Source organism: Pteropus medius, unplaced genomic scaffold (assembly GCF_902729225.1).
Source record: "Pteropus medius unplaced genomic scaffold, Ma_sr-lr_union100, whole genome shotgun sequence".
NCBI classification, from domain to species: Eukaryota; Metazoa; Chordata; class Mammalia; order Chiroptera; family Pteropodidae; genus Pteropus; species Pteropus medius.
The window spans coordinates 778,110-805,855 of NW_024348533.1; the positions used below are offsets into that span (position 1 = coordinate 778,110).

At 43.5% G+C, this 27,746-nt stretch overlaps 1 protein-coding gene across 9 annotated transcripts in view; it reads left to right on the forward strand.

Annotated features, from left to right (window-relative positions):
• The window catches only part of ACSL6 (acyl-CoA synthetase long chain family member 6), a 52,951-nt gene extending 25,625 nt beyond the window's left edge, over positions 1-27,326 (forward strand). For 6 of the 9 annotated variants that reach the window (XM_039879976.1, XM_039879977.1, XM_039879983.1 and 3 more), the window contains exons 9-21: positions 333-384; positions 3,628-3,701; positions 5,525-5,602; positions 6,909-7,043; positions 7,451-7,585; positions 8,631-8,726; positions 9,738-9,810; positions 11,807-11,895; positions 12,641-12,757; positions 15,717-15,860; positions 17,075-17,176; positions 18,004-18,075; positions 26,531-27,326. In XM_039879976.1, the coding sequence (XP_039735910.1) occupies positions 333-384; positions 3,628-3,701; positions 5,525-5,602; positions 6,909-7,043; positions 7,451-7,585; positions 8,631-8,726; positions 9,738-9,810; positions 11,807-11,895; positions 12,641-12,757; positions 15,717-15,860; positions 17,075-17,176; positions 18,004-18,075; positions 26,531-26,668 (1,305 nt within the window). In that variant the 3' untranslated portion in view covers positions 26,669-27,326. Of the gene's footprint in view, positions 1-332; positions 385-3,627; positions 3,702-5,389; positions 5,468-5,524; positions 5,603-6,908; positions 7,044-7,450; positions 7,586-8,630; positions 8,727-9,737; positions 9,811-11,806; positions 11,896-12,640; positions 12,758-15,716; positions 15,861-17,074; positions 17,177-18,003; positions 18,076-26,530 lie in introns of all 9 variants that reach the window. The other 3 variants (XM_039879978.1, XM_039879984.1, XM_039879985.1) reach the window with 2 other exon arrangements.
• Positions 27,327-27,746: the final 420 nt, after the last annotated feature.

A 27,746-nucleotide genomic window follows, 5' to 3' on the forward strand; every position in this document is an offset into this window, starting at 1 on the left:
AAAGGGAGATCTTTGGGTGAGGTTTAGTTGTGACCACTGCAGCCTGATCCCACCCAGAATTCACTCAAGGGGGTGAGGCAGTGGGACTGGGTTTAAGGTTGGTGGGACAGGTCGATGTCCATGCTCCTGTTAGGTTTCCCCAGCTTCTTTTTCCCTTCCTGGGGACTTGCCTGCCCACTTTGTGACTGTAGCACACAGGGGCATGCACGTGCACTGACACACAGCACACACGCAGGGGTGGGGCGCACAGAGGGGCTGGCTGGTGGGGGAGCCCAGGGGTCTTGGACCCCTCACCGGGTCTCTTTAACACATGTCTCTTTTCACTTCTGCAGCCCCCGAAGCCCAGCGACCTCTCCATTGTGTGTTTTACAAGTGGCACGACAGGTAAGTGGAGGCACTAAAGGCCACCAGCCAGGGCCACTTGCACCCTTCCCTGGCAGCCTTGGTGGGGTGACTGCAGAGGTCAATGGTGCCCTCTATGGGCATGGGTTGAGCCTTATCCTGTGCCTGACTCCAGATATTGGGTCCCTCCTGCTACTCCCAGTGCCCAGCGCAGGGCTGGATATAGATGGATAGTGTGGACTGGGAGGTCCAGGGGTAGGGGGGTGGTCCGCCACTACCAGGAACTGGAGCCAGAGGAGGGCTGGGCTGCCAGGTGTCATCAGGCCTTTATGAGAACTGCTCTCAACCCTCTGCTTCCTGCCCCTGCCTGGCCTTTGTGTCAGGGACTGCAGAAAGAGTGTGGGGTTTGGTGGCTGACAGCCATTTGCTGGTAGGCTACAAGCCAATCACTTAACTTCTCTGCCACCACTGTCCCTGATTTCTCAACTGTGACAAGGGTGGTTAAAGGTGCCAAGTAGGAGATGGAACAGTATGTGAAAAGGCAGTGTAAGTGCTCTGCCGGCTGGATCTCTTGTGCCATGGGCAAGGCCGTCAGGAAGAGGATGAGCATAAATGACATACTGCATGCCTGGTGCTGACAGATGGCCACATGCACCAGCATCGGCGGGAACAGCCAAGGAAGACTTCTTGGGGGAGGTAGAATGCGCCTGAGGACCATGGTCACAGGCACAGCACTCTACAGTCTGTAGTGCCCTGTTCACCCTCTCACTGTGCCGCTGGGGCGTCAGCATGGCCTGAGATGAGCAGGCATGGGGACTGTCCAAGGGGACATCACCAGCAAGTGAAGGCAGAGGACTGATACCCTGCTCTCCCAACTCCCAGACCAGTGCTTTTTCCGTTACTGCCGATCTCATTTGATGACTTGGGAAGTTGCTTGCCCTGCCCTAAACAGGCAAGAAGTTTCCAGCCTTCTTTTTCTGGACCGGGAACAGCCCGCCTTGATGATAACACTTGGTGGGCAGTGAACTAGGGCTCCCCACACCTTCTGCAGACACAGCCTCTAAGGCATCTGGCAGATCCACAACTAGCCCCGCAGGAGGGGCTTTCCATGTGGGTGGATCATGATCAACATGGCTTTGGTGAATCGAGATGGATTTTTTGCCATTAACTCAGGTGGGTTTGAGGATTTCCACACACCCTGCTAAACCATGACAGAGGAATGACACAGCCCTCGCTCTCTAGGAGCTGATATCCAGACCCAGCCCAGAATTCAAAAATGCCCATCAGATTTATGTTGCTTTGTGTCATGAGTTTCACTACGTAAAACTTTGGTGACATGTCCCTTGGCCCTGAGTTGGGGAGCAGGTCACTACTGTGGCCTTTAGTTTTGGACCCTTGTCATCAAGAGTGCCCTCAGGCTTTTAACAGATCATTTGGTCACAGATGCTGCCCCCATATCTGGAAAAGATCTTCATGATGCAGAAGTGTGTTTTGCCCAACTGGAGAGGGCAGGGCTCATGTACAGTGCCTTTCCAGGCTATGGAATCACAATTGAAAGCTAAGCCATCCTGCCTGTGCTCTGTGTGGTAGAAGTGGGATGTATGGAGCCTGGAAAACAGGTGGTAATTAATGCCCAAGCCTCCCACTCCAGCTCTGTGACTGGTGCCAGGGCAGAGCTATGGCAGTGAGCAAGCCTCTTTTCTGATGTCACCCTGCCTGGCTGCACATATGGGTTTCCCTGGCGTTAGTTTAAGCCTGTGCTATGCCTCTGGTCATCATCCGCTTGTCGGCACACCAACCATGTGTGTCCTCAGCATCACCAAGCCAAACACAGCTGCCCTGCTACACCAAATGTCCTGACTCCCAGCTTTATCCATAGCCACATTGTTCTTTTGGTGGGGAAAGGTGGAAATATGATCTTAACCTGATATTTGGCTCATGATTCTGGTGGTGGAACCATTTTGGGAAGATTTTCTTCTTGGCATGTGATGAGACGTAATTCGGAATTGTAAGTGTCAGCCACTCTGCTTCGTTGAGACTTCTCTAAACTGGCTGCTGGCTTGGTGGGGAAGGCGTGGTCCGCCTTTCCTCTCTTCCTCTCTGGTATTTCTCTTCCTCTTGCTAATGAAGATATCTACCCTCTGCTACCAGGTGGAAGTCGGGAGGGAGAATGAGTGGGAAAGGAAAGCAGGGAGATGGTTTGTGGCAAACGTTTAAAACTCACTCTTTGTTTCATGGACACTTGCTGATTTAGTATAATACTCTCGATCTCTACTTAGCTCTTTTATTTCCTATTTCTTGGCGAGGGTTGCAAAGTTAACATATTGGTTTGTTATTTCTTGGGGAAATTCTGCACGCGGCCTGCCCCTCTCTTTTGGGGTTTTACAGCTATTGTATCTGCTGCCTCAGAGGAAACATCTAATTTAACATCTTTTGTACATGGATTGTGTCCTTAGAGCATATAGAAGCCCTATGAGGTGGGTATCACTGTCCCTATCTTACAGGTAAGGAGAGAGAAAGAGGAGAAAATGGCTTGCTGATGTCACACTGGCAGTGAAAGGCCGGGTCAGGATCAGTCAGATCCACACAGCAGCCGCTGTGTTGTGTCCACTCCAGCATGAAATTGTGGCCAGGCCAGCCTCCCTCCTCAGCCTCTTGTGCCCTGGGTCCCCACCAGATCTCTGTCTTCTGTCTTCTGGGTCATCCTAGCAGCCCTGGGCTTCCTCACGAGCAGTAGCGAAAGGTCATGCCCTGATAAAGCAAGACCATCCATGTCCCATCCCTGCTAACAAGCAGGCAGGAGGGGCTGCTTCAGCCCTCGGACTGCCAGCCTGGCTTGAGCCCGGGCCTTTCCAGGTGCTGGATGCAGCAAGGAAGTCTGCTAGAAGAGTTGGCCACTTGTATTTGGAGAGAGGGTCTGCTGAGGCCCAGAGAGCATCCTAGGGTATTGGCTGTATATGAGACTGGGAGCTGAGAACTGTGCTCCCTGAGGGAGGCAGGAGAGGGTGAGGCTCAGGCCACAAGTTGCCAGCCCCTTGAGGCACCCCACATATGCAGCTGTGTCACTTGCCTTCTGGTCCTAAGATACTGGGAGCCTCCAGGTAGGCCTCGTGTGTCTCCAGGATAAAGGTCCCCGAAGCAGCATTCATCTGAAGGTGGCTGTGGACGAAGGCCAGAGGCCTGGGTGGACAGCGCAGGATGTCTGGGACTGCCGACTTGGACACTGTTCTTAAGGAGTGGCCCTTGAACTTCCAACTAATTCGTCTTCCTGCTTTCTCTTTGCAGGGAACCCAAAAGGTGCGATGCTCACCCATGGGAACGTGGTGGCTGATTTCTCAGGCTTTCTGAAAGTGACAGAGGTGAATAAAGTAGACGCACTAATGCAGGTGTCTCTTGAGGATACCTTCAGACCTGAGAGATTTTTTATGTTTGTTTCCTTTTTTTCCTCAACATAATCTGGACTGCCTTTCACAGGCAGGAGTTTCTATTTGCATTAGGGCAACCCCACTTTCACAGACACTTTTAACCCCAAACACTGAAATGATCCACACCTATTCAGTTGATTTTTCTAAGAGTGCTAAGATCCGAGAAGGAAAAACACATAAATATGTTTTTGTATTTTTAACTTCAAAAAGTGAGTTACCTGAGGTTTTGTGTGTACCTTTTTTTAGAAAGTAATCCTTAATAACCTGATTTTCAGGTCAGAGTTTAGTTCAGTCCCTTTGTGTTTAAGGACTGCTAGAGTCTGAGAAACAACGGCAACTGCTAATTTATTAGGCTCTAGTTAAAAAGGTGAATGTAAAATCAAAAAGCTTGATATCTTGGTCTGACAAAAAGCATATTAGCATCTTATAACTGGCTAAGAGAAAGAAACTTTTTCCCATAAGTGGCGAGTATCCGAATGTCCTGCAGTTTCCTTAAGGAGAAAGCAAAGCCCTTTTTCATAGAAGTTAGGCTTTTTCACCACTGCGGAGAAAGATCACTAACCACATCCATGGTAGGTGGCATAATGGAGCACATGCCCCAAACAGTTATATATTTTGGTGCAACCCAAGTCAGGAACCATGAGCCAGGTTCCCAGAGCTTTTCCAAACTTATCCAAAAGTCAGCCCAGGAGAATGCAGGCATCTGCAAATGACAGAGAGCAGCGAAGTCCAGCAAAGGAGAGCTCCCGAAGGCATGGCCTGTCCTTCAGCCCAGGCCTTGTGCAGGGCCCCCACCTCCGTCCCTGTCTCTGAAGTCAGTCCATCTATGAGCTGTGGACTGGGCAGACACAGCAGGGCTCCCTCTCGGCTCCCGTCTTAAAGGCCCTGTTTCCAGGCCATGGCTTGTGAGGCCTGACTCAGCCATCTGTTTGGGGCTTGGCCTTGCCCTCTCCTCTGTCTGGGACAGGTACCCTAGCCACGGTTGCTGTAGATCTAGGGTTCTCTGGGTCTCTTTCTCTGGAAAGAGGACTAGTATGTGCTGACAAGCCGGGACCTCTGAATCCCTGCCCAGGTGGCTCCAGGAGACTGGTGAACTGGGGCCCGTGGGGCAGGAGGCAGGCCGCGGTCTGGTGCCGACTGACTACAAGTGAGGTGCAGGCCCTTCCCAAAAGGAGACTTCACTGCGGAGCTCGGCTCTGCTGGTTTATGTGTGCTTCATTTGGCTCTTTGCTTCTGCAGATAACCTAGACCCACTGGCGCTGTGACCTAACGCTCCGCTTCCTATGCTGCCTTGTCACTCTCCCTCTCTCTCTTTTTTTCCTTCAGCTTTTCTCTTCTCTTCTCTTCTCTTCTCTTCTCTTCTCTTCTCTTCTCTTCTCTTCTCTTCTCTCTCTCTCCCTCTCCCCTTTTGCCTCCTCTCCCTTCCTCCCTCCCTCCTTTTCTCTCTCTTTCATCTTTTTCTCTCTCGTCTCACCTCTCTGTCTCCCCTACCTCCTCATCTCCCTTCCCCCTCTTCCTGTTTGCCCCCTCAGGACCATTTTCTCTTTATTGTTTTATGACTCTCTTGTTGTCTTCCTGTCAGTGTTTCTTTCCTTTCTGTCTCCCATGCCCGTCACCTGCAGAAAGTGATCTTTCCGAGACAGGACGATGTGCTCATCTCCTTCCTGCCTCTGGCTCACATGTTTGAGAGAGTGATTCAGGTAAGATACCCACCGGACTGACCGGGCCTTGCCTGGGCTCCTTCTGTTTTCTTGCAGAGTCAGTGGGCTCCCACTTGTGCGGATGTGCACATTTCCTATTTGCCTTTAGCACACATGTTTGAGCGAATGGTGCAGGTAAGGCCCTGGCTTCAGGGAGGCACAATCTGTGTCCAGACCTAGAACCCTAGCAGGATGTATCACTTGTCAATGGTGCCAGGGAGTAGAACTAAATTGCCCTATCTTCAGAAGATTCCACAGGGGCCAGAGGGGTTAGAGGACTTTGGCTACCCCATCTGTCCCTCCTGGGAGCATTGCTCCAGGGAAAATCCCAAGCCTGATCTGTCTTACCTGTGGACACACCTGGGCTGAGAGAGGCCCCAGCGTATGGCATCTGCTCAGGGAGCCCCACAGCTTTGCAGAAGTGCTTTACCATTCCAGCGCTGTGCAGTATGGCTCCTTGATGGCCAAAACACTGATATTCCTCAACTTAAATTACCCAGGAATTTCTAAAAAAGAAAAGACAGTGAAGTTGGGGAATCAAACTGTCATGATCCCTCAGGCTGTAGATGGGACTGGCATTATGATCAGCCCTGAGACAGGTCTTATGGGGGTGCAGAGGGAGTGGGAGAGAGGTGTCCACATGCTGTTGACAAAGAATTTTCCATGCATGTGTCACTCAAGGAACTAGCCTGTGAATAAACTATATCTTCCTGGCCTTTCCCTTCTTGCCCTGGGGGATATCTAGCATATCGGCATGCTTTCCAGCTTTCCAGACCTAGATTAGAATGCCAGCAATTACTGTAAACTAGTTTTGTGACTCTGGGCAGGTCTCTTTACCTCTCTGAGCTTTGCATTCCTCATCTGTAGAATGGAGATATAAATACTGTCTTGCTTACTGGATTGCATTAGAGAAAGAGTATATCTTAGGCTCCTGGCACACTCCCAGCCCCATTAGCAACCAGCCAGGCTCTCCCTTGGCCTTCCACCCAACCTCAGCAGCATATCTAGTACACATGGGCACTGCACACCCTTTCAGAGTTGCAGAGATATCCCAGGAAAAGCCATAGACTCTCAGACCTGGAGCAGACCCATTCATAGGGTCTAGTACTGCTCAGTAGATCTGAGTCACCACGGAAGGCCCCTGTCCAGGGTTTAGTCATGAGCAGGAGGGACAGGCACAGTGAGACTTTCATCTCCCAAGGGCTCTGATTCTACTCTGTCTCCTGCTTCTCCCCATGCCTCACTGGGTCTAAGTGGAAGGTGGTGAGATGAGTGGGGAGGGTGTCACCTCAGATGGTATCCAGTGTCTCGTGGCAGCAGCCAGAGCTGGGTTAGGGGGTCCTGGGCGCCCTCCATGTAGGGCAGAACTGTGGACAGCTCTGGACTGCGGCCAGGAGTGACCACCCTGAGGGACTCCTCCTTTCCTGTCCTCTCCCTCCAGTCCGTCGTCTACTGCCATGGAGGGCGTGTCGGTTTCTTTCAAGGAGATATCCGTCTCCTTTCGGATGATATGAAGGCTTTGTGCCCCACCATCTTTCCTGTGGTCCCACGACTGCTGAACCGGATGTATGACAAGGTGAGCCCAAAAAGGAGTCTCTGGTCAGGCTGAAGGGCTGGCTTTCTGCTTGTATGGATGGGGTCTGGAGCCCCAAGCAGACTTTCCTCAAGCTCTAGAAGTCACCTCTCTCTTGTATTCCTTGACTCTCACCCTTCTTTTTCCTGTTTTCTTCCTGTTGTCCAGAACTCTCATTTGGGAGATTTTTTTCAGGAACTTCTATTTCCACAACATGTCCAGATCTTGGTAGTGTTAACCTTTAGCTGGATGTCACACATTCACTGACCTTTGGGGCAAAATGGAGTGTGGCTTCTCTGTTGGCCAGTCTGGGCCTTCTTCCTGGGGTAGTGGGGTGGGGAGCTGGGGATGGGTATGTCTAGAGATGGGACACACAGGGCTGACAGCTATGTCCAACTTCTGTTCCTCAGATCTTCAGCCAGGCAGACACACCATTAAAGCGCTGGCTTCTGGAGTTTGCAGCAAAGCGTAAACAGGCCGAAGTCCGGAGTGGAATCATCAGGAATGATAGTATCTGGGATGAACTCTTCTTTAATAAGATTCAGGTAGGAAAAAGAACAAGTGATTATAGAGAGACACTCAGATGTGCAAAGGATGACCTTACAGAAAAATCAGAGAAATTTGCCCCCAGTGGCCTGTAATAATCATTCGGTCATGAAATCAAAGCTTAAGCTCCCTATCAAAATCTTAAAGGACTTATTTTTGTTATTTGGAGTTGTATTATATTTGTCAAAAGGCAACCAGCAAGAGGGACTTCTGAAAAGTTGGTCTCTTGGCCTCCACAGGTATTGGGTAGCTTTGCCCTTGGGTGTCAGGTCCACCCAGGAGCTCCTGAGGCCTGAGGTTCTTTTGGCCCTTTCTGTGGCCTGACCACGGTAGCTTTCCAGCAGTACTAGGTTCTAGACAGATGGCTGAGAATCTTCCTTTCTCTTCTTGTTTCCTTCCAACTTCTCCCAAACCAGGCTGATCATGAAATACTCATTTCTGGATCCCCACTAAAAGCTTTCAAGCTTTACATTACCCAAGGAATTTGTAGTTACTTGCTTTTTTCTTACTACTCTATTTTTAGCTATGAAAATTAATATTTAAACTATCTTGGCTCAACTTAAAGAAACAATTTGTTTAAAGAATTCCTTGTCCTCTGCAGTGCATGGTAAATATAGTGGAGCATGGCATTGATTTATAAAGGACATGAGGCCAGGCCATTGAGGTGGCAGTGAGGCGGAATTGCCCTCAGTAACTGTTTTGGGTGCTCACAAACGATGGGGGACTGAGGGAGTAGCTATGTGCTTTAAGGAAAGATCCAAAATTATGGAATGCCACATAGATTAATGGCACTTATCTCAAAGAACATAAAAGAGTTAGCCATATTGTGGGTTGAGTTGCAAAGCTGGTTGGGTTGGTTCATTTTGAAGGAGAAGGGATGTCCTCAGCTCATGTGTTGTACAAGCTCAAGCCTTCCATTTGATCCCTATACGAGGGTCCACGTGTGGTCCAGTTGTTGAATGTTGACCTTTGGATGAGTCCCAGATGGGCTAGATGTCACCTCTAGCAGCACAAACCTTGGCAGGTTCTTCTTTCTCTCCACAGGCCAGTCTTGGCGGGTGTGTACGGATGATTGTGACTGGAGCAGCCCCTGCATCCCCAGAAGTCCTAGGATTCCTCCGGGCGGCTCTAGGGTGCCAGGTATTGCCTTTCTGTGGCCTTTCCTAGGGACAATGAGATGTGTGCTAGGGTAGGGCCAAAAACCCATCAAACCCTTTACTATACAGAGAAAGATCCTGGGGGTAAGATTTTAGTGGGAAAAAAACTCCCTCCTCTAAAGATGAAAAAATCCCAGAGCCAGTGAAAGCCAGGATGACCTTGAGACAGCCTGGAGAGCCCAGGTGTATCCACTTTGGGAAAAGGGATTTGATAAACTCTATATGGATTATCAATGTGCTGAAGAACCTGTACCACACCTGTAACAGCATCTCTGCATTCTCCAGCCTGCAATATATCGCCCAATCCAGAAAAAGAGCACAAGGGAGGGGATGATGAAAGTCCATTTGTGTTTGTCATTTGGTTCAATAGGTTTTGTCATCTCTAAGAAATCCATTCCTTCATTTATCCATTCAATTAATATATATTAAGTTCCTACATATGCAGAGTGTAGTAACATGGTTGTGACTGTTGGGTTTTAAGTAAAGTAGGCACACTGTTTCATCAGTGTGCATGCTGTAATTCTTATCCTTTTGAAGCCACATCCTCCTCTTCTGCATCAGTACGGCCCGATCACTGCTAAGGACAAACTGTCATGTGGTGTAGTCCTGCAAACACATGGGGCTCTGGAGGGGAATATCTTACAAAGAGAAAATAAAACATAGGGTAGATTTTAAAGTATTTGTCTTTAATGCATATTATTCAAATGAAAAATAGCATCAGTGGTTGAAAATAGGTCAGAAATATTTACCCCCAAACCACTTTATCTACTAAGTGTCTGTGGTAAAAATAACACTCCTTCTATGCAAAGTAGCCACACCCGTTGTCTGCGTTCAGCTTCAGCTGTGGTTCCCTACCTCCAGAGCACCTCCCCTCTCACTGTGCCCAGCATGGAGCAGCCAGATGTTAATTGGGAACTTAGCTGGCTGAAGAGGGAGGCCAGCCAGCTTCAGGAGTGTGTGTGCCTACAGTGCAGTTTCTGTGTTTTGGTTGAAGGTTTATGAAGGTTATGGCCAAACTGAGTGCACAGCTGGATGTACCTTCACCACACCTGGGGACTGGACCTCAGGTAGGATGGATGGGAGATGTGGGAATGGTTCATGAGGCACTGCTGAGTTACAGTGGATCCCAGACTTTCTTATGGACAGTAAATTTGCATGGGCACTTTGGAAGAAAGCAACAGAAATAGAAGAGCAACACTGATGGTGGTAATGTTTGGGTTGTAGCATTATGGATCTGTTCTCTTTGTTACATATTTTGTATTTTCCCACATATTTTTTGTATTTTTCCATTTCTTTTATAGAAGATAGAAGTCATATAAAAAAAATAGTGGATCACAGGTGGAAAAATGATTATAATATCAGTAAATGTCAGTATGTTAAATTTCATAGAATCTAAATACCACACAGCCTTGCTTACAGTCGAATGAAGGAAAGCAGGCTGTGAATTGGATATGATTAAGGAAGGAGGGGCAACTTTCTAATGGCCAGAGCACTATTTCTCAAAGGGCCCTTCGGGAATGACAGTCTCTGTAATGTTAAGGTCTAGAAGGCGGTGGCAGCCTCAGGAAGGAACAGCTCCTTCCTGTCCAAGCCGTCATTCTAAAGCCACTCCTCTTTCGGGGCAAGAAAGAAGCAGTAGGTAGCCCCTGTATTGTCTATCACAACTTTAGACTATGAACTGGAAAAATCTGAAAACCGTTCTTCAAAAGAATCATTCTGGGCACTAACTTTCTCTGTGAGCTTGGGGCCACTCTTTATGCTTAAGTTTGCTCAACTACAAACTAGAAGACTTGAGACAACGTGCATACACAAGAAATATGCTCAGTAATACAACACCTGTTTTCAGGGCACCTTGAGGTGTTCAGCAGAAACACGATAAGTGGATTCTAAATAGAAATCATATTTGGCCAAATCAAGTACAGAAGCACTTTTTTCCCCCTGAGTTTTACCTCTTAAACTCTAGTTGAATAAAGCCTTTTTACATATAAATTCTTTGATCTTTCTACCACTGGCAAATCTACCACAAGAACTGTCTTCTGAGGTCCTGGTTCACTAACTTTTTCTTATTGCTGACGTCACATTTACAGATCACTCTCATGTATACCCTTCCTTTTGGACACTTTCTTCCCTCTGTGTCATCTTCTCCATTTTCCTGTGTAAGACTTTTGAGGTGTTGCCTTTTTCATTCAACCTTTCCATGAAAACTTGCAAAGGCTATTGAGTATGAGAGGATAGATATCTTTGTACAATGATATAAAAGATTTTGTGACCTCTCATTTAAAAGAGAAACCAAAGTGTCACTGCTTCATTCACCTACGAGGCTCACTCTTCTTTCAGGACCTTGGCCAGCACCTAATTAAAACTCCACCTTGCCAGTGAATTCTCTAACCACAAGAAAATTACTAGAAGATGACTTCGATGTAATTTTGTGGTTGTAATATATAACACCAAGAAGATTTGAAGTCTTATTTTTCAGGGGCGAGTTACCTTATCCAGCTTTCCATTCCTTTGTTACTCAAAGTGTAGTCCGTGGACCAGAAACATGACGTGGGTGCCTGTAAGAAATGCAGAATCTCAGGCCTCATCCCAGACCTACTGATCAGAATCCGCATTTTAACAAGATGTGTAGATGATTACCATGCACATTAATCAACAGTCTGGTGACGGGAGGAAAGTTCATGGTGACTATATTTTATGAAAACCAAACTGAGACATGTGATCTGACAATGGGGAAAATGTTTTAATATGTGTACTGTTGTAACATATCCTGACTGTATGGTTGCTGTGAGTATGAGCCCCACTACGGACCCCATGTAGGTTGGTGCTAGGCCAACTAAGCCTGTCCAGCTCTTTAAGAATCAGGTGTAAAACAAAGGCCCTGCAGAGGTTGGCCTTTCCTTTTTCTAGAATCTTATTTTATTGTGAGTGCTTGCCTGTGACAACTGCACATCTAAAGGTATATTGCTTTCCATCCATAATTTCCTGACCACTTGGGGGATTTTGCATGGCATGGAGCATCTTCGGTGATGAAATTGAGCTGAATATATTGCTTTGATCTTCTAGGGCACGTGGGCGCGCCTCTGCCCTGCAACCATATCAAGCTTGTTGATGTCGAGGAACTGAACTATTGGACCCGCAAAGGAGAGGGAGAGGTAAACTTCAGCATTTAGCCATTTATGTCTAAGGATGCTACATATAGTGAGTAAAAGAAAAAAAAAGTAGAAATAGAATTATTTTCCTTTTACTCTATGTGTAAGGTCACTTTAAATTACTAATGAATTTAACTCAACTGAATCAGCATTTCCTCTCCTGTTAATGAAACAACGCTGAGACTGGGCCAGTCTAAATCAAGATTTGGAATTCCTAAGTTTTTTTTTTTAAATCCATTTTTTCCTAACTGGCATGGCCTGCTGTTGCAGATCTGTCCCAGCAGAAACATGACCATTTGCAAATAGGCCAGATGGGGTAGATAGAGCTGGCCTGTACTTGTTCATTCAGAGGGAGTGACTAGAAGGTTGATTGACTGCCTGGTCATGAAGCAGGGGGCTTAAGCACCTCTGGCAGAAGCAGCCAGCCACTAGTATCTGATGAGACCCTATCCAGTGACACAAAGCAACACATGCCAAATGCCAGGGTGTCCCCGAGAAAGAAGGGACGGTGGAGGGAGGCCTGGGGTGGCCAGGGCCGAGAGGAAGGATGGAGAACATGCTGCCTGAGAGAAGCCGGGAGACAGTTCAGACCTCCGGTGGCTGTTCCTGTCCTCTGTTTTCATCGCTGCAGTTTCCACAGTGGATTTCCTGAGGGACAGTGTACATTATTCTACACATACCTCGTGACAGCCTCACATCAGGAACCCTTATGCTGTGGCTGAGAGAAGCCGGGTGTTTGTCCCTACAGATATGTGTGAGAGGACCAAATGTGTTCAAAGGTTACTTGAAAGATCCAGATAGGACAAAGGAGGCCCTGGACAGCGAAGGCTGGCTTCACACCGGAGACATCGGGCAGTGGCTGCCGGTGCGTACGTTTAGAACCATGGAGCTCCAAACATTTGGGTGGTGGGAGGGTGTAAATCTGATTCATTCTGAGGCAGGAGCCTTTTCCATGTTCTCCCTGACAGCTAGTCATTCAGGAACACCTCCAGTGCTTGAGAGGTTCTTTCTTACCTCACTCCCAAAGCTTCTCCTCCACCCTCCTGAGGCAGGTGATAGGGATCTTGGTGGGAGGGTAAAGCTGGAGTGTAAGACCCACTTCCCGCCCTTAATGGTTTTCAGAAAGAGGCCTGACAGTGCTGTGGAGTCCAATGGGTAGAGGACGTGGAGCAGGGGTTCAGAGCTCTGGGAGGTCTGAGAAAGGCACGGGCTGGGAGCCCACAACCACAGCCACCAGCTGAGAGGAAAAGCTTGGTAATGGGCAGAAATATGTCTGAGTTCCTTTGGCTCTGCCAGCAGTTGCTCTCATGAATGTGAGCAAAGACTCATCTCTCTCCGGGACTCCAGATTGACTCACTCGTTGAGTAAGAGTGTGAGACTACATAGCATTGTTTGGCTGTGGCCTCCAACTGTTAGCCCACACCAGTTATTGTGCCTCATTCTGTCATTTGTAAAATAGGGATAATACCATTGCTTACCTCTGTAGTTATTGTTGTCAGGAATGAATGAAATCATACCCGAAAAGCACTTAGCACAACGCATGGCACACAGGAGATGCTTATGAAAGCTATTGCCAGAAAAAAGCCGTCACTGAAACTGAGAGCCCTTGCCTGATGCAGCCCCCACCCCCTGGCCGCAGGAAGCTTTTCTGGGTCTCCAGGAAGGTGCTACGGTTTTAGGTGGATGTTCTGAGATGCTGAATTTTCAGGCATGTGAACAGTGTTGAGCTCTCCAAGGGTCCTCTGGGCTGGCAAGCTGATTTTCCCCTGCTTGGATCTGAGAAACCCTCACGCCTGCAGCAGACACAGATGTGTCCTTGGTGTGAACCCTGGGCTAGGGACTGACTGTGCTCAGGGGAGAGACGTTTCTTTAGACGGTTTCCCACCCAGTGCGGTGGACATGAACTCTGGGCCATGCCCTCCTGAGGAGAGGGGCAAAGGAGGACAGGCATCTGCTGGATCTGAGTCTCAGGATATGAGTCATGTTCTGAGTGAGAGGAGAGAGTGAGGACAGTCAGGGCAGGAGTAACAGCATGTGCACACTGGAGAGACACTAGGTGTGAAGCAGGCAGTTCTCAGGGCCCACAGGAGGGAGGCTGGAGAAGTCAGCAGGACCCTGCACACTGGTAGAGGATAGATTGTCCTGTCAGCTAAGGAAGCTTAGGCTTCAGGTCCCCTCACTTGCATAAACCCCTTCCAAGGCTCTGCACTTTATATTATTTTTCTTAAAGAGGGCCCCCAAAATTGGAAAAAACTTGGCTCTGCCACTGATGCCTTGTAACTTGGATGAAACCATCTGCCTTGCAGAGGGTTGTGAGAAGGAAGTGAATTAATTCATGTTGTGCTTGAACTCAAAGCCCAAGACAGCAGGCAGGCAGTCTGTGGGAGTCAATTTTTTAAAATTATTATTATTTTGAAATAGTATTAGTCAGATCAAGAAAATAGTGTAGGCTTCTAATCCAGAAAGACCTGATTCAAATCCCTGCTCCCCTACCTCCTAGCTGTGTGGCTTTGGAGGAGTTAAGTAACCTCACTGATCTTCACTTTCCTCATTGGTGAAATGGAGGTGGTGATACCCAGCTCATGGGGTGCCATGAAGACCAAAGGAGCCAGTGCAGATAAAGCACATGATGTCCAGCCTGGATTTTAAGCAAAACAGGGCCTACTTATTTTTCTCTTCTGTAGAGATTGCTCCGGTTCTGGTGGATGGAACAGATGGAGCAGGGACAGATGTAGGCAGAAGTCTGGTCAGGAAGTGGTTTGGATGGGAAAGGGAGGGAGATGGGAGAGGGATTTATGAGTGAGGATGGATGAACCTGACTGCTAGAAGTCCCAAGAATGGCAAATGGCAAGGCCATCTCCAGGTTTGGGGGTTGGAGTCTGAAACAGGCATGAAGAGGACGTGATGAGCTTCCCTTAGGGCATGTTGCATTCTGCAAACGGCCTCGCTTGTGAAATGTTCTGAGGACTGTTAGGTTTTGGGTGTGGAACTCAGTGAAGAAGTCTGGCTGGAAGCTTAGATAGACATGGGAGTGGCCAATGAAAAGATAAGTGGTAGTTACCTCAAGGAGAACTGTCAGTGGAGGTGAGGAATGTGCAACGTTGAAGAGTTGAGCCAAAGGAGAGAGACCCACCTAATCACCTGAGAAACTCAAAAAAGGTCGAGGGGAGGCAGGGAGGTGAGTGGGAGTCCTGGGGCGGGGGGGGGTGGGGGGGTCCACAAGCACTCACTGCCCAAGGGCTAGCCTGCCTGCTGCAGAGGTCCTGGAGGGTGAGGACTCCTAATGCCATCTGGCTCATCAGATGGGTGTCACTGGGGGCCTCTGCCAGAGCTGTGCCATGTGTCAGGGTATGGAGAGCCCGCTCTTGGAGGGGTGGGAGCAGTAGCTGGGGCAAGAAACCTAAGCATGGCTTAAGGGAGTGAATCTGAAGATGCTGGTGAGAAAAGGGACAACTAGAGCAAGGGGCCTGGGGGAGAGGATAGCCCAGTGGGAAGGCAGGTGGGCCTTCTGAGGAGGAGGACACCTGCTGCTGGGTGTGGGGGTGGCAGGACTAGGGTCAGGGAGTAAGGGGGGTCGATACTGAGGGGAAAGAAAGGACTGGACACTCAGGGCCCAGCAGAGCTCAGGAGCCATCAGCCTGCGGTGCCTGGTGGCTCTCCTGCTGCCTGGTGGCTCTGTAAGAGCAGAGGAGTCAGATGGAAGAGCATCCGGGTGGGGTCTGCAAGGTGGGACAGGACAGGAGGGAGGGGCTGCAGCACTAAGGAGTGAGAGGTTCAGGCTCTGAATGCCATCTCTTTATAAAGCTGTTTGTCTAACTCTGCAGGCAGGAACTCTTAAAATTATTGATCGGAAGAAGCACATATTTAAACTTGCTCAGGGAGAATATGTCGCACCCGAGAAGATCGAAAACATCTACATCCGGAGTGAGCCTGTGGCACAAACCTATGTCCATGGGGACAGCTTAAAGGTGAGTCCCCTGTGCTTCAGCCCTCCCACAGTCACTGGGCCTGCTGAAAAATCTAGTGTTGTCTCAGAATAATTTCATATGCATTTGGTATTTAATTAAAGTGGCAGACATTAATACCTAATCTGACATACTAGCTCATGAGAGAAAATTCTTTTTTGAAGGAGAAATCTTAATAGCTTATAGTAGTATAAATTGTAGTTAGGTAAATAAGCTGCTTAGAGCAGTTGTAATAGACACTCCCAGTACTTTTATCTTATGCTCTACCTACTTACAAGAGAAATTTTGGGATGAGATGCTAAAGCAAGATTCAGGGTTCCTAATGTTTTGATTTTGAAACATACAGATGAACTTTACAGATAAATGGATACAGTATTGCAAATAATGGCACTGATGATAATATAGCTTAATATATTAAGCTAATACATTAATATACTTCAAGATTAAATTATTTGGAGAGGATTTTTATTCTGCTTTCAAAATCACTTAGCTTCAAAGTCAGACCACTGTGAATATATTCTGTGCTATCATTGGCTTTATATAATTAAATATTATTAAATTATTTTTAAATAATGAACCATATTAATGAAATGGAGGACCATATCGATGAAAAAATTTTAAAATGGTCTGGAAATCTTGAGAAATATATGCTTTGGTTCATAGAGTTGTTTTGTTAGCAACTTGAAGATGTACTCATTTAAGATTAGCATGAGACTCAAAGGTACGTATAGGCCTAACCTAACTGATTCTTAATATCCTTAAGCTTGTACTTTATTAATTTTTTAATGAAGTTAGAGAAATAGAACATAAAATAAACAGTCAAGAATATATGATATATTGGTAGAAATGTTTCATAACATAGGCATATACTTATTTTTAGAAAAGGGTGGAGTCTGAGAATACTAAGAGATTATTTTTAATGCTGGACCACAAATAACCACTTTAAAAGCTTCTGTCACTAATATAATATCATATGCCAACTGTGCTCTAATAAAATATTTTTTTAAAAATAATAAAATGTTTTCATGATTTAAAAAAGCTTTTGTCAATTTTGGTAATTGTTTTATCTTGGTGATTGGTATATCTTGTACTAATATCTTTAATTTTGTATCTATATCAAATTTTTCATAAATTTTTTTAGAAAAAAAATTTGAAATAAATATGGCAGAGTGAAAAAAAGCTTTCATCGTGACCATGTTTCTTTGCTGGGATTGCAGGCCTATTTGGTGGGCATCGTAGTGCCTGACCCTGAAGTCATGCCCTCCTGGGCCCAGAAAAGAGGAATTGAAGGGACGTATGCAGAGCTCTGCACAAATAAGGTCTGTACTGTGGGACTGTACGCTAAAAGGTTGCTGGACCTCTTATAATGAGGGGACAGATAAACAGTAGACCAGTGAAATTTAAACGCGTAGGGAAGTTTTTAACTTTATAAGTAGTGGGAATCCTAAAACACAAGTTCATCTGTTTTGTTGTTGAAGGGAGTCACATTTCTTCTTAGAAAGTTTGATAAATTATTGAACAGCACATAAAGCTTGTCTAGCTCTCTTATTTTGCAACTTGCAGGAGAGTCCAGAGAGGGTAGTGGGTTGCCCAAGGCCATACAACTGGTTAACAGCGGTGTCAGATGTGAGCTTAGGCTTTCTGACTCAATGGCCGTGCTTTCTCCACATGTGAGGTGGATTTTGCATCTACTGGGCTTAGAGAGACGGTAATGGAATTGAAGAAGCAGCAGTCCTTCCTGCTTAGAGCATTAGCCACTCACACTTTCCGGAAACCTTCTCGTGGCACATGTTGGGTCCTGTGGAAGAGGACCTCTGTGCTTAGCAGCGGCCCCTCCAGTCACCTGGCCTATTTCTCAGCAGCAGCCATGGGCCCTAACATTCCCACTGGGCCCTGGGCTTTTCTGGGGGTGACAGGGACCCTGGGACTCTACAGGCTGACCAGAAGGTTACTTAAAAAAAAATCAAGTGGTCACTTAGCCTGTTTGTGGTCACTCTTTTGGCCATGCCAGGCACTTACTTGCCAGATAAGAGGTGGTAATTGGCACACAGCTAGGGAGTATCAGTCCCAGTTGGGGAGAAAGGGAGCATGTTGGTGTAAAATGTGTGTTTGGTCTTGTTAATTTTACCTATATGGTTTAATTCAGGAGCTGAAGAAAGCTATTTTGGAAGACATGGTGAAGTTAGGGAAAGAAAGTGGGCTCCATTCTTTTGAACAGGTAACTATTACCTTTCCCATACTTATTACAGCCCTTCATGCAGTGATGAAAATTAAGTTAACCCACAGTGACCCTGACCTAGATTCCCCACTCCATGCTGCGGCCTGCAGTCCGTCTGTATTCCAACGGACCCCTGAAGGCCTTTTCCAGACTGACTTTGTAACAGTGTGCATCTTGAACTAAAATATTAGGTCATATGTCAAGTGAGACTGTCCTTATAATCACAGACGTTCATAAAACTGAAATATTACTCTAGCCATCACTAGTACATCACTTGTACCTGGTCTGTCTCCAAGCTGCCTGCAATTCTCCAGGCCAGAGTCCTGTCTTATTTTTATTTTTATGGGGACAGTCTTCTTGGCTGTAGCAGGCAAGCTTACTTGCCAGGGCATGGGAAAAATTGTGGCCAGTGATCTGTCAGCCCAGCATGACCTTTCCAAAAAGGAAAAAACAAAGAATATATTAGGAGAGGACACAGCAGTTCTCTAAGACTTTCTGTCCTTGCAAGGCTGGGGTTCTTATTATAATGACGTTCATAAGCGTACTTCGTCCTTCATATACCATTTATACATCCTCTTTAGTCAAAAATTCAAAAAGAACAATTCAAGCATAAAAATATTAATATACTGATGTAAAGTGTTCCTAGTTTGTAATTAATATAATTTTTTCATAAAGCTTTGTTTTTCTAGTAGAGTCCCCAAATATAGCATTAGGGATCTGCAAGTTTTGTGAGAATTTAAATTTTTTGTATGTTCATTTTGATAATAGCCTAAGAACATTTTAAAACAAGTTTTAAATACAAAATTCTCATGGCAATTACTTGCAATTAAAAAACATTGCCACAGATTAAGACTAACTTTTTAAAGTTTCAGACTGAGGAAATCTAAATATAGTTTCAGGGACTGAGAGAATTGTTTTTCTTTTGAAATAGATCTTTACATTAACCTATTTTGAGAAATACTGCCTTACTCTCATCTGACAGCATGTTTTAGGGCAAATAAGACCTGAGTGAATAAATCTTCATTTTAAAAAATTATAAAATCCGAAGCATTCAGGCAAGTTTTATTTATCTTTCCAAAAGAAAGGTCAGTTCTGGCATCATAATTATTTCAATGTTTAAATTTGGTAAAACTGACTTCGTTGTTCTTCCATGAAGGGGAGCTGTTGACCTGATCACATGATCCATGTAGAACAGAGGCCACAAATTGGTGGTCAGAGACCTGGCTGGTCTGGGCCTAAGTGTTGATCTGAAAGGCTGGCTCATAAGAGCATGGGGAATGCAGGAGGCCTGGGGGCATGGCTGCTAAGCTGGTTAGTTCCTGTGATTCCTAAGGCCTGCACGCCCCCTGCTGGGTGTGGGATGTGTGACCTGCCTCAGGGCTGTGGGGAATGGTAACATCTAGATTCCTCCTCCTGGAAAAAAATACCAACTCTTAAGATAATGCTTAAGAGGGACCTTGGCTAAGTTTCCATGTTAACTATTTGCTCATGTTAGAGCTTTCACTGAAAGGACACTTGTTCTTGACTTTCCATTCACCTCAAGCAGAGTTACTGCTCTAATACTCTGCCTTCACCATGGTAACATCAAATACAGAGAAGTCATGTGGCATCCCAAAGGCCTGAGTTTTGTTGCCAAGACTGTTACTTCTTTGTTGGTCGGTGGCATCCTCCCCACCACAGCCAGCATGTACCCACAGGAGAGCAAGGGCCAGGCCTCACCCCTGAAGGCGGTCCAGTTGTGTTGCAAAGCTCAGTGTTAATTGAGTTAATTCTCGATCCATTGTCATCTTGTCCTTTTCCTTTTTTCCTCAAAAATGAATGATCAGTTAAGGTTTAACACTGATTTTTTAAAAACCACACACACACACACACATACACATCACACATACAGGTACACTCCAAGCCCAAGCTTAAATCATTCAACAAAAACTTTAAGAATTCAGACTTAATGGGCAAGATTGATATGAATTAATCTTTGAATTAGGTAAAAAATTAATGTAATTTAATTTCTAGAAACAAACAATTCCTAAAACTAAGCCAGCCAATATTAATTTATTGAGATCTTTGGAAGGTATATTTTAATAAGTAGATAGCAATAACTATCAATAATTAAAATATGCAGGTACCTGGGATGTATTTGAGCATATTTAACTATGATTTAACCATTTTCTTGATATTTTATGTGCCTTGTTGGTTTGCATAGGCAATACAAAGTGAACTTTGACACTTGATAGATTTTTCAAATTCTGACCGGGAAGCCCTCACTAAAAATATTTTATTGTATTTCCTGTCATTGAAATGAATATGTACCTAACCAGTTTGCCTTTAAAATAAAAATGAATTAAGCATTTTCCTAATTAATTTAAATGGGTTTTTAAAATTTTATTCTTCTGTCCTAAATTATTCACTCTGTGTTTATTATCTACAAGCAATATTATGTGTTAAGGTATTTCATTGAGTAATACCATTGAAAAACACAAAATACTATGTTTCTTAAAAATTATGAAAAGTTCTGTGCTTTAATGAGTTGACATAAATTGACACTTTTCAGGTATTTTATTCCAATACAATAGTTAAATGTTTTCTACAGTATTTCTAAATTTAACTTTTCTTTTTCTGAATCACTTTTAAATTTAACTTTTAACTTCTGAATCACTTTTCAGTGACAAGAGTATAGTTTCAGAAAGGAAGCTAACATTAAACATCTTTCCTCAACAAAAAGCTTGTTTATTTGCTTATTACAAATTGGAAAATGAGTTTCACGTTGTGTTAAGTGTAAAGGGACATTAAAGATTCTTGTTCCTTTTTTTTCCCCCACATTTAACAATATAATGTTTTTCTCTGCTCAGACAGAGACTATTTTGTAGAGTCACATTGAACTACATATTCCCCCATCATCCTTTTAGGCTTGTTGCAGAGAGCTGGTTTGACAAATATTCAAAATCTACCTGTTGATGCAGTCCTTTCTTCCTAAAACTATAATGTTTTCCTTTACATTCTAATCACCATCTAAATAGTATTCTGTAGCTCTCCCTCTGAAATCCATCTTTCCTCAACTGTATTGGTTTTAGCTTCTCTTGTCACTACCGGATTTTCAAAGGTGTTCACCTCAATCCCTGTACTGAACATGAACTCATGTCCCAGTTGCACAGTGTTCTCCACATGCTATTAGGGACACAGAGGAGCTGAAACCCAGGCTGAAATCCAGAGCTGAAATCTAGGCAGTTGCATCTCTTTTTAAATTTATATTATTTATTTCATTTACAGAAGAAGGTGGATAGATAGTTTGTATTTAACCGAAAGTCTTTTTTTTTTTAAAATTTTTATAAGAGTTTATTGAGCCAAACTGATGACATATGCCAGCAAACAAGATTCAAATGCTCCCCCAAAAGTCTTTTTTGTGATACTATTTCTATCAGAAGAGAACTTTAAAAAAAAATTAAGGACATTAGCACTGTCAGTTTTTCAATTTTTCATTTTATGACAGTTACCATAAGTTACTGAATTAAATCACTGAATCTAGAATTGAGTTTGATTTCGATTGTGTTTGTGTTTTCTTCAGGCTACTAGTTTTTTGTCAAACAGTGATTTGTTTAAGTAGCAGAACTTAGATGACACTAAACATAAGAGCAGTGCTGTTCCGGGGACTTCAGCCTCTCTTCCACCTACTCAAGCCAACCACCTCATTTCATCCCTCCCCCACCCCACAGCCTCCCCCACCGCATCTCACCCCTACCTGTCCACCTCCACGCCACCTGCAGCAATAGCCATTACAGTACCCCTAGTTCCCAGCACACTGTAGTCTGAAAACATTTCCCTTGGGACCTGTTTCCAGTGAATTTTGGGTGGTTTATGTTGATAAAAACAAATGAGAAGAAAAGTATATTCCAGAGGTTACAAAAAACGGCAGCCATGTTCCCTACCAATTCCTTGTTTCTTTGACTATCAAGAACACTAAGTTTTTAAACAAAATGCTTTTTTACAAAAACCTTAACTAATTTTGAAACATTCGGTACCTACTTATAGCCCAAATTTCCAGCTATTTATATGGGATATCCAAATAGAAATCCTTTCAATGTGTAAAGTTGAGGCAGCTGCCTGTAATGTGAGCTCTAGTTTTAGCCTAAAGGCCCCCACCACACATATGAATCCTTTAAAATTCTGTTCCTCTTATAACAAAAGTGAAGTCTTCATTTGAACAAATTTCTAGGAGACTAAGTTAAATCTGATTTATGAATGCTGTGCTCATTTGAAAACTTTCCTATTTAAGTTACAAGCATGGGTTTAAAAAAGTTAGAATTTGTTAGAACTTTTCTTAGAAGCTTTTAGGAAGCTTTCATATTGAGTTTTAGGAAGTTGGAAATATAGCTGTTTTAGAGTTCTTTGTATATTGAGTTTCTGATCTGAAAAATCAGTGAATCACATCTCAAAATACTCTCCTGCTGGGGCACTAGACTGTTAGCATCAGAGATTTTGAAAACAATCAGTGACTTGTTGAATTTTTGCCACTATTTGCATATATTGATTTTTTCCCCAAATTTTTACTGTGGTAAAATACACATAACATAAAATTTACCATTTTATATATATATAAAATGACCAAGCCTGGGTTAGGTGCTGTATCAGAAATGTATTCAGTTCTAACAGAAAACCTACATACATATATACATACATACATACATACATATATATATGTATGTATGTAATATATTATGTAATATATATAAATGGAACACTTATATAATATATATAAGATTTTATATATATACATACATATATAAAATCTTATATATATTATATAAGTGTTCCATTTATATATATTACATAAGTGTTCCATTTGAGGGATATTAGATATATTTATAATGTACAACCATCACCACCATCCGTCTCCATAACTCTTCATATTTTAAAACCGAAACTTTGTACCCATGAAACAACTCCCTATTCCCCAATCCCCCAGGCCATCATTCTGTTTTCTGCCTCTATAAATTTCACCACTCTAGGTACTTTATATAAATGGAATCATGTAGTATTCGTCTTTTTGTGACTGGCTTATTTCATTTAGTATAATGTCCTCAAGGTTCATCCATGTTATAGTGTTTGTAAGAATTTCCTTCCTTTTTAGAGTGAATAATATTCCATTGTATGTATATAACACATTTTGCTTATCCATTCATCTATTGATGGACATTTGGGTTGATTCCACATGTTGGCTATTGTGAATAATGCTACTATGAACATGACTATACAAATATCTGAGACCCTGCTTTCAATTCTTTTGGAGACATTTTCAGAAGTGGAATTGCTGGGTCATACAGTAATTCTATTTTTAATTTTTTGAAGAACTGCCGTATTGTTTTCCAAAGTGGCTGCACCATTGTATCGTCCCACTGACGATGCACAAGAGTTCCAATTTCTCTATATCCTCGCCAGCATTTGTTATCTTCTTTTTTTGGTTGAGAGCCATCCTAATGGGTATGAGGTGGTATACACATTAATCTTTGAGATTAGTCATTTTCCGATTATGTCCATTGATTTTATTTACATTTCTCATGTGAGAGTAGCATCCGATACAGTGACCTCTCTCTCTTGTTTTCCCGGCTTTTGTAACCGACACTCCAGTTCCTTTCTACTTCTCAAGTCACTTCTTCTCTGTCTCAAGCCCAGGATGCAGCTCTGTCATACATACTAATACTTATATAGCTAATGTCCAAAGACCACCTGAAAGTCTGAGAAGCATTTTAAATCTAACATGAATATTTGATCTTCCCATCTTCAAAGGATCTTTCTGTTCCTTCTCCGGTTTTTCTCCTCAAGTAGAAACCTCAAGCCATTTTTATTATCTCTCTTTACTACTTACCCAAACCAATTGTAAGTCCTGTCCTTTCTACTCCCTAAATCTCTTTCCATCTACATACACAGCCAACTTTACAGTTCAAATCACCATCAGTCTTGCCTCTTGGCTGGTCTTCACCTTCCACTTTTATCTCACTTCAGTCCATACGTAACTAAGAGTAATTTTTCTGACGGGCCATTGGCTCTGGCTCTCGCTGCTTAAAAATTATTTAAAGAATCATGTCCAAACTTCCTACTTTGGCATATTGATTCTTTATCATTTGGTTCCAGTCTGTCTCCCCAGCCCCATCTCTTTCTTCTTCTTCATTTTTACTATATGCTTTTCAGCTTACACTTGTAATGCCCCAAATATGCTTTGGCACATGTTGCCTCTGCTTAGAGCATCCTCCTCGCCTCAGGCCATATAACAGTCACGCCCTCTCCCTTGCTATATTCACCTGGCTAAAGCCTTCTTGTCCTTCAGAGTTCATCTCAGGCATCCTTTTAATGAATCTTGACCAAGCCTGGGTTAGGTGCTGCATCAGAAATGCATTCAGTTCTAACAGAAAACCCACAGTGTCTTAAATACGTAGAGTGTGTTTTGTGTTTTATCTTACATAAAAATTCAAAGATAGGCAACCCAGGGCAGGTACAGGTCCTCAAAGACCTAGGCTCTGCCTGTCTTTCCACATTCCATTCTTAATGTTCACAAGGTGGCTGCTCTAGCTTTGAACATTGTTCATATTCAAGAAAAGAAAAAGGGAGAGTGGGTAGATATAGCTATCTCTGAATCTTTCATTAGGAAAGAAAAACTTTCCTTTCTTATTAGCCAAAAATATATCCCATGGCTACCCCCGAGCTGCAAGGGAGGCTGGGAAATGAGGAAACAGGAATGTCATGATTAACATAGATTATTTTGGCCCAAATTAGGGTCATAGAATCCAAATTAGGGTTCTATTAGCATGAAAGAAGTAGAGAATGGGTACTAGGAATGCAACTGACTCTGCCTGCCAAAGATGCCCCTCTCTGTGCTTGTCCCTGTAGTAGCATTTCATCTCTCATTAGATGATAAGCTCCATGTGGGTAGGGACTGTGTCTTATTCTTTTCTGTATCCCTAGTGCCTAACACAATACCTGGCGCACAGGAGTTGCTCAATAAATATCAATTACACAAAACAACAAAATGAACGTATATGTGTATTTAGCATGTATTTTGGATTAAGTTTTAAAAGTCTACATTACAGCAATTGGTAACCCTGTTTGCTATTTAATGATCTGGGTCTATCATCTCAACAAAATCATTGAAGTTAGACTCTGCTGTCAGTCAGGATGCAATTTCTTAGAGACAGTGCCATTCCAGGATTCAGCTGAAGCCCAGGTTATGAAATTCTCATAGAACTGACAGTGACCTTTTCAGCTGGAGCCCCATGTGGGAAGAGCCTACTCAGGCCCATAGATCAATTCATCTGTCACTGGCCTTCCATTCAGCCTTGCAAAGAGACTTTGCATGGGGAGGCCTCATGGAAATAGGCAGTGTGATCACTAAGTCTGATCCCTCCGTGCTTCTTTCCAATAGAAGCGATAAAATTCCATGGCAAACTTTTTTGTAAAGGTTGACTCATCATGTCCCGCCTAGACTTTATATTCCTCCCGTGAGCGGTACCATCATCCATGCTGAAAACCTGGGAGTCCCTGAGGCCACCTGCCTCCCTCTTCACTATGTTTTGCACATTTATCTCTGAATCATTCTTAGAACTGCTATTTGTTTCTGCTTCTGTCACTGCTCTAAGTGTAGGCCCTCATCTTCTCTGCTGTGATCAGCCAGGTCCTTCTGATTGGTTTCTCTGCTTTGAGTCTTAACGTTATTAAAAGCCATTTTCACTTTTCTCTCGAGAGACCTTTCTAAAATGCATATTCAGCCATGTCATTTCCCCGTATAAAACCCTTTAGTCCCTCCGTGTTGTCTTCAGCATAAAGTTTGAGCTCCTTCATAAACTGCCCCATCCACCACTTCAGCTTCATCTCTCACCCCCTTTACCTCCTATTTTATGTAATTATAAGAAACCACTCGGATTTCCCTTCTCATGGTCAGCCATTTCTCACTTCTATAGCTTTGTTCTTTGGGTTGCCTCTGCCTGGAAACCCCTTTTCCTCCCACCTCTCTTCCTTTGCTGGCAAACTCTTACTCATTCTTTAACACTCACCTGGTTGAGGAAGCCTTCCCTGACTGCTCCTCCTGCTGCCCTGCAACAACAGTTCAGTGCCCTTCATCCCGTGCATACCCTATTGTCTAATAATTGCCCAGTGTGTCTGCTCTACTGGATGTGAATGTGCACTCCCTGAGGACAGGGGCACTCATGATTCCTCTTTGTGTCCTCAGTGCCTGGCACAGAGCAACCAATTCTTTTCTGTTGACTGGCTAAATGAAGAAGGAAGGAAAAAAGGTGGCTTTCAGACACATCAAATAGGCTGAAATGTTATTAACATAATTTTGACTTTTAAATAGTCATAGTGTTTTTATGTTAATATATTTATTCTCATAAGCCTGTTTATTTTTATCATGTATGCTATAAATGCTGTTATATTCCTGATAAAGATGTATTCTGCATTTGGTTTTTAGGTTAAAGCCATTCACATCCATTCTGACATGTTCTCAGTTCAAAATGGCTTGCTGACACCAACATTAAAGGCTAAGAGACCTGAACTGAGAGAGTACTTCAAAAAACAAATAGAAGAGCTTTACTCAGTCTCCATGTGAAGTTCAAGGGAAGTTCTTCTCAGTACAATGGACTGTGTAGCAATATCATAGTTATTCTTGAAAGTAATGAATCAGAATGATGCAGCCGAAAATGAATAAGCACGTGACCTTATGACTGAGCCTTTTCCTGCCCCGAGAGGTCTTTAACAATATTTTCTCTATCATCACCGAGTACACTTTATTTTTATTAAAATGATATTGTAGCAAGCTGCTAAAAATATTGCAAATGGCAATGTAAAAATCAAGACTTTTTTCAAGAACTGTGTACCACTAAAAGATATATATTCTCAATGTTCAGAGCACTCCTATTAAACATAAAGGAAAACATAACTGATATATTGTACTTAATTATTTGTGGAATAGTAACTAGATACAGCAAATATCTAGGCAATGTGGACTACCTCATTCAATAACTGATTGGCAAAATCATAATTAAATCACACTTTAAAACTAGGTGTACGGAATCATGATAAAACAAAACATGATAGCTCACATATACATAACTTCAGATTCCTTAAACATGACAATCCTTATTGATGTGAAAAAGTTTTCCTAATTTTTACTTTTCACAAAAAAGGCAAATTCAGATATTCTTAAAACAAATGTTATATTTATATAACATGTTACAAAGATCTTTCAATACATTTTCTCATTTAAAAGCTCCTTAAAATATTCAGTAACTACCTAGAAAAAAATATAATATACAACGATACTTCAAGAATAGTATGTGCATATTCATGAACTTCTTACCACATGGATTATAAAAGAGGTCTGCTGACTCTACAATGAATGGACCTTTGGGGAAGACTTGGCAAAAGAAACCCAGAATTATTTCTCAGGGTGGGCAGCAATTAATGTAGCTATGTTCTTTGCTGGGTTCTTTCTGTCTTCCATTCTCAATATGTCCATGCTAGGCCTGGGAAACCCAAAATAGCTATAATTCTGAATAGTTTCATTTTTAGTAAGACTATCAAGGCAGGATATGGGGAGGAAAGAGTGTTATTTCGAAATAAATTAAATTTTCAACAACATAATTTTGAAGAACGTTTTTAAAATACCCCAAGAAAACAATTTTAAG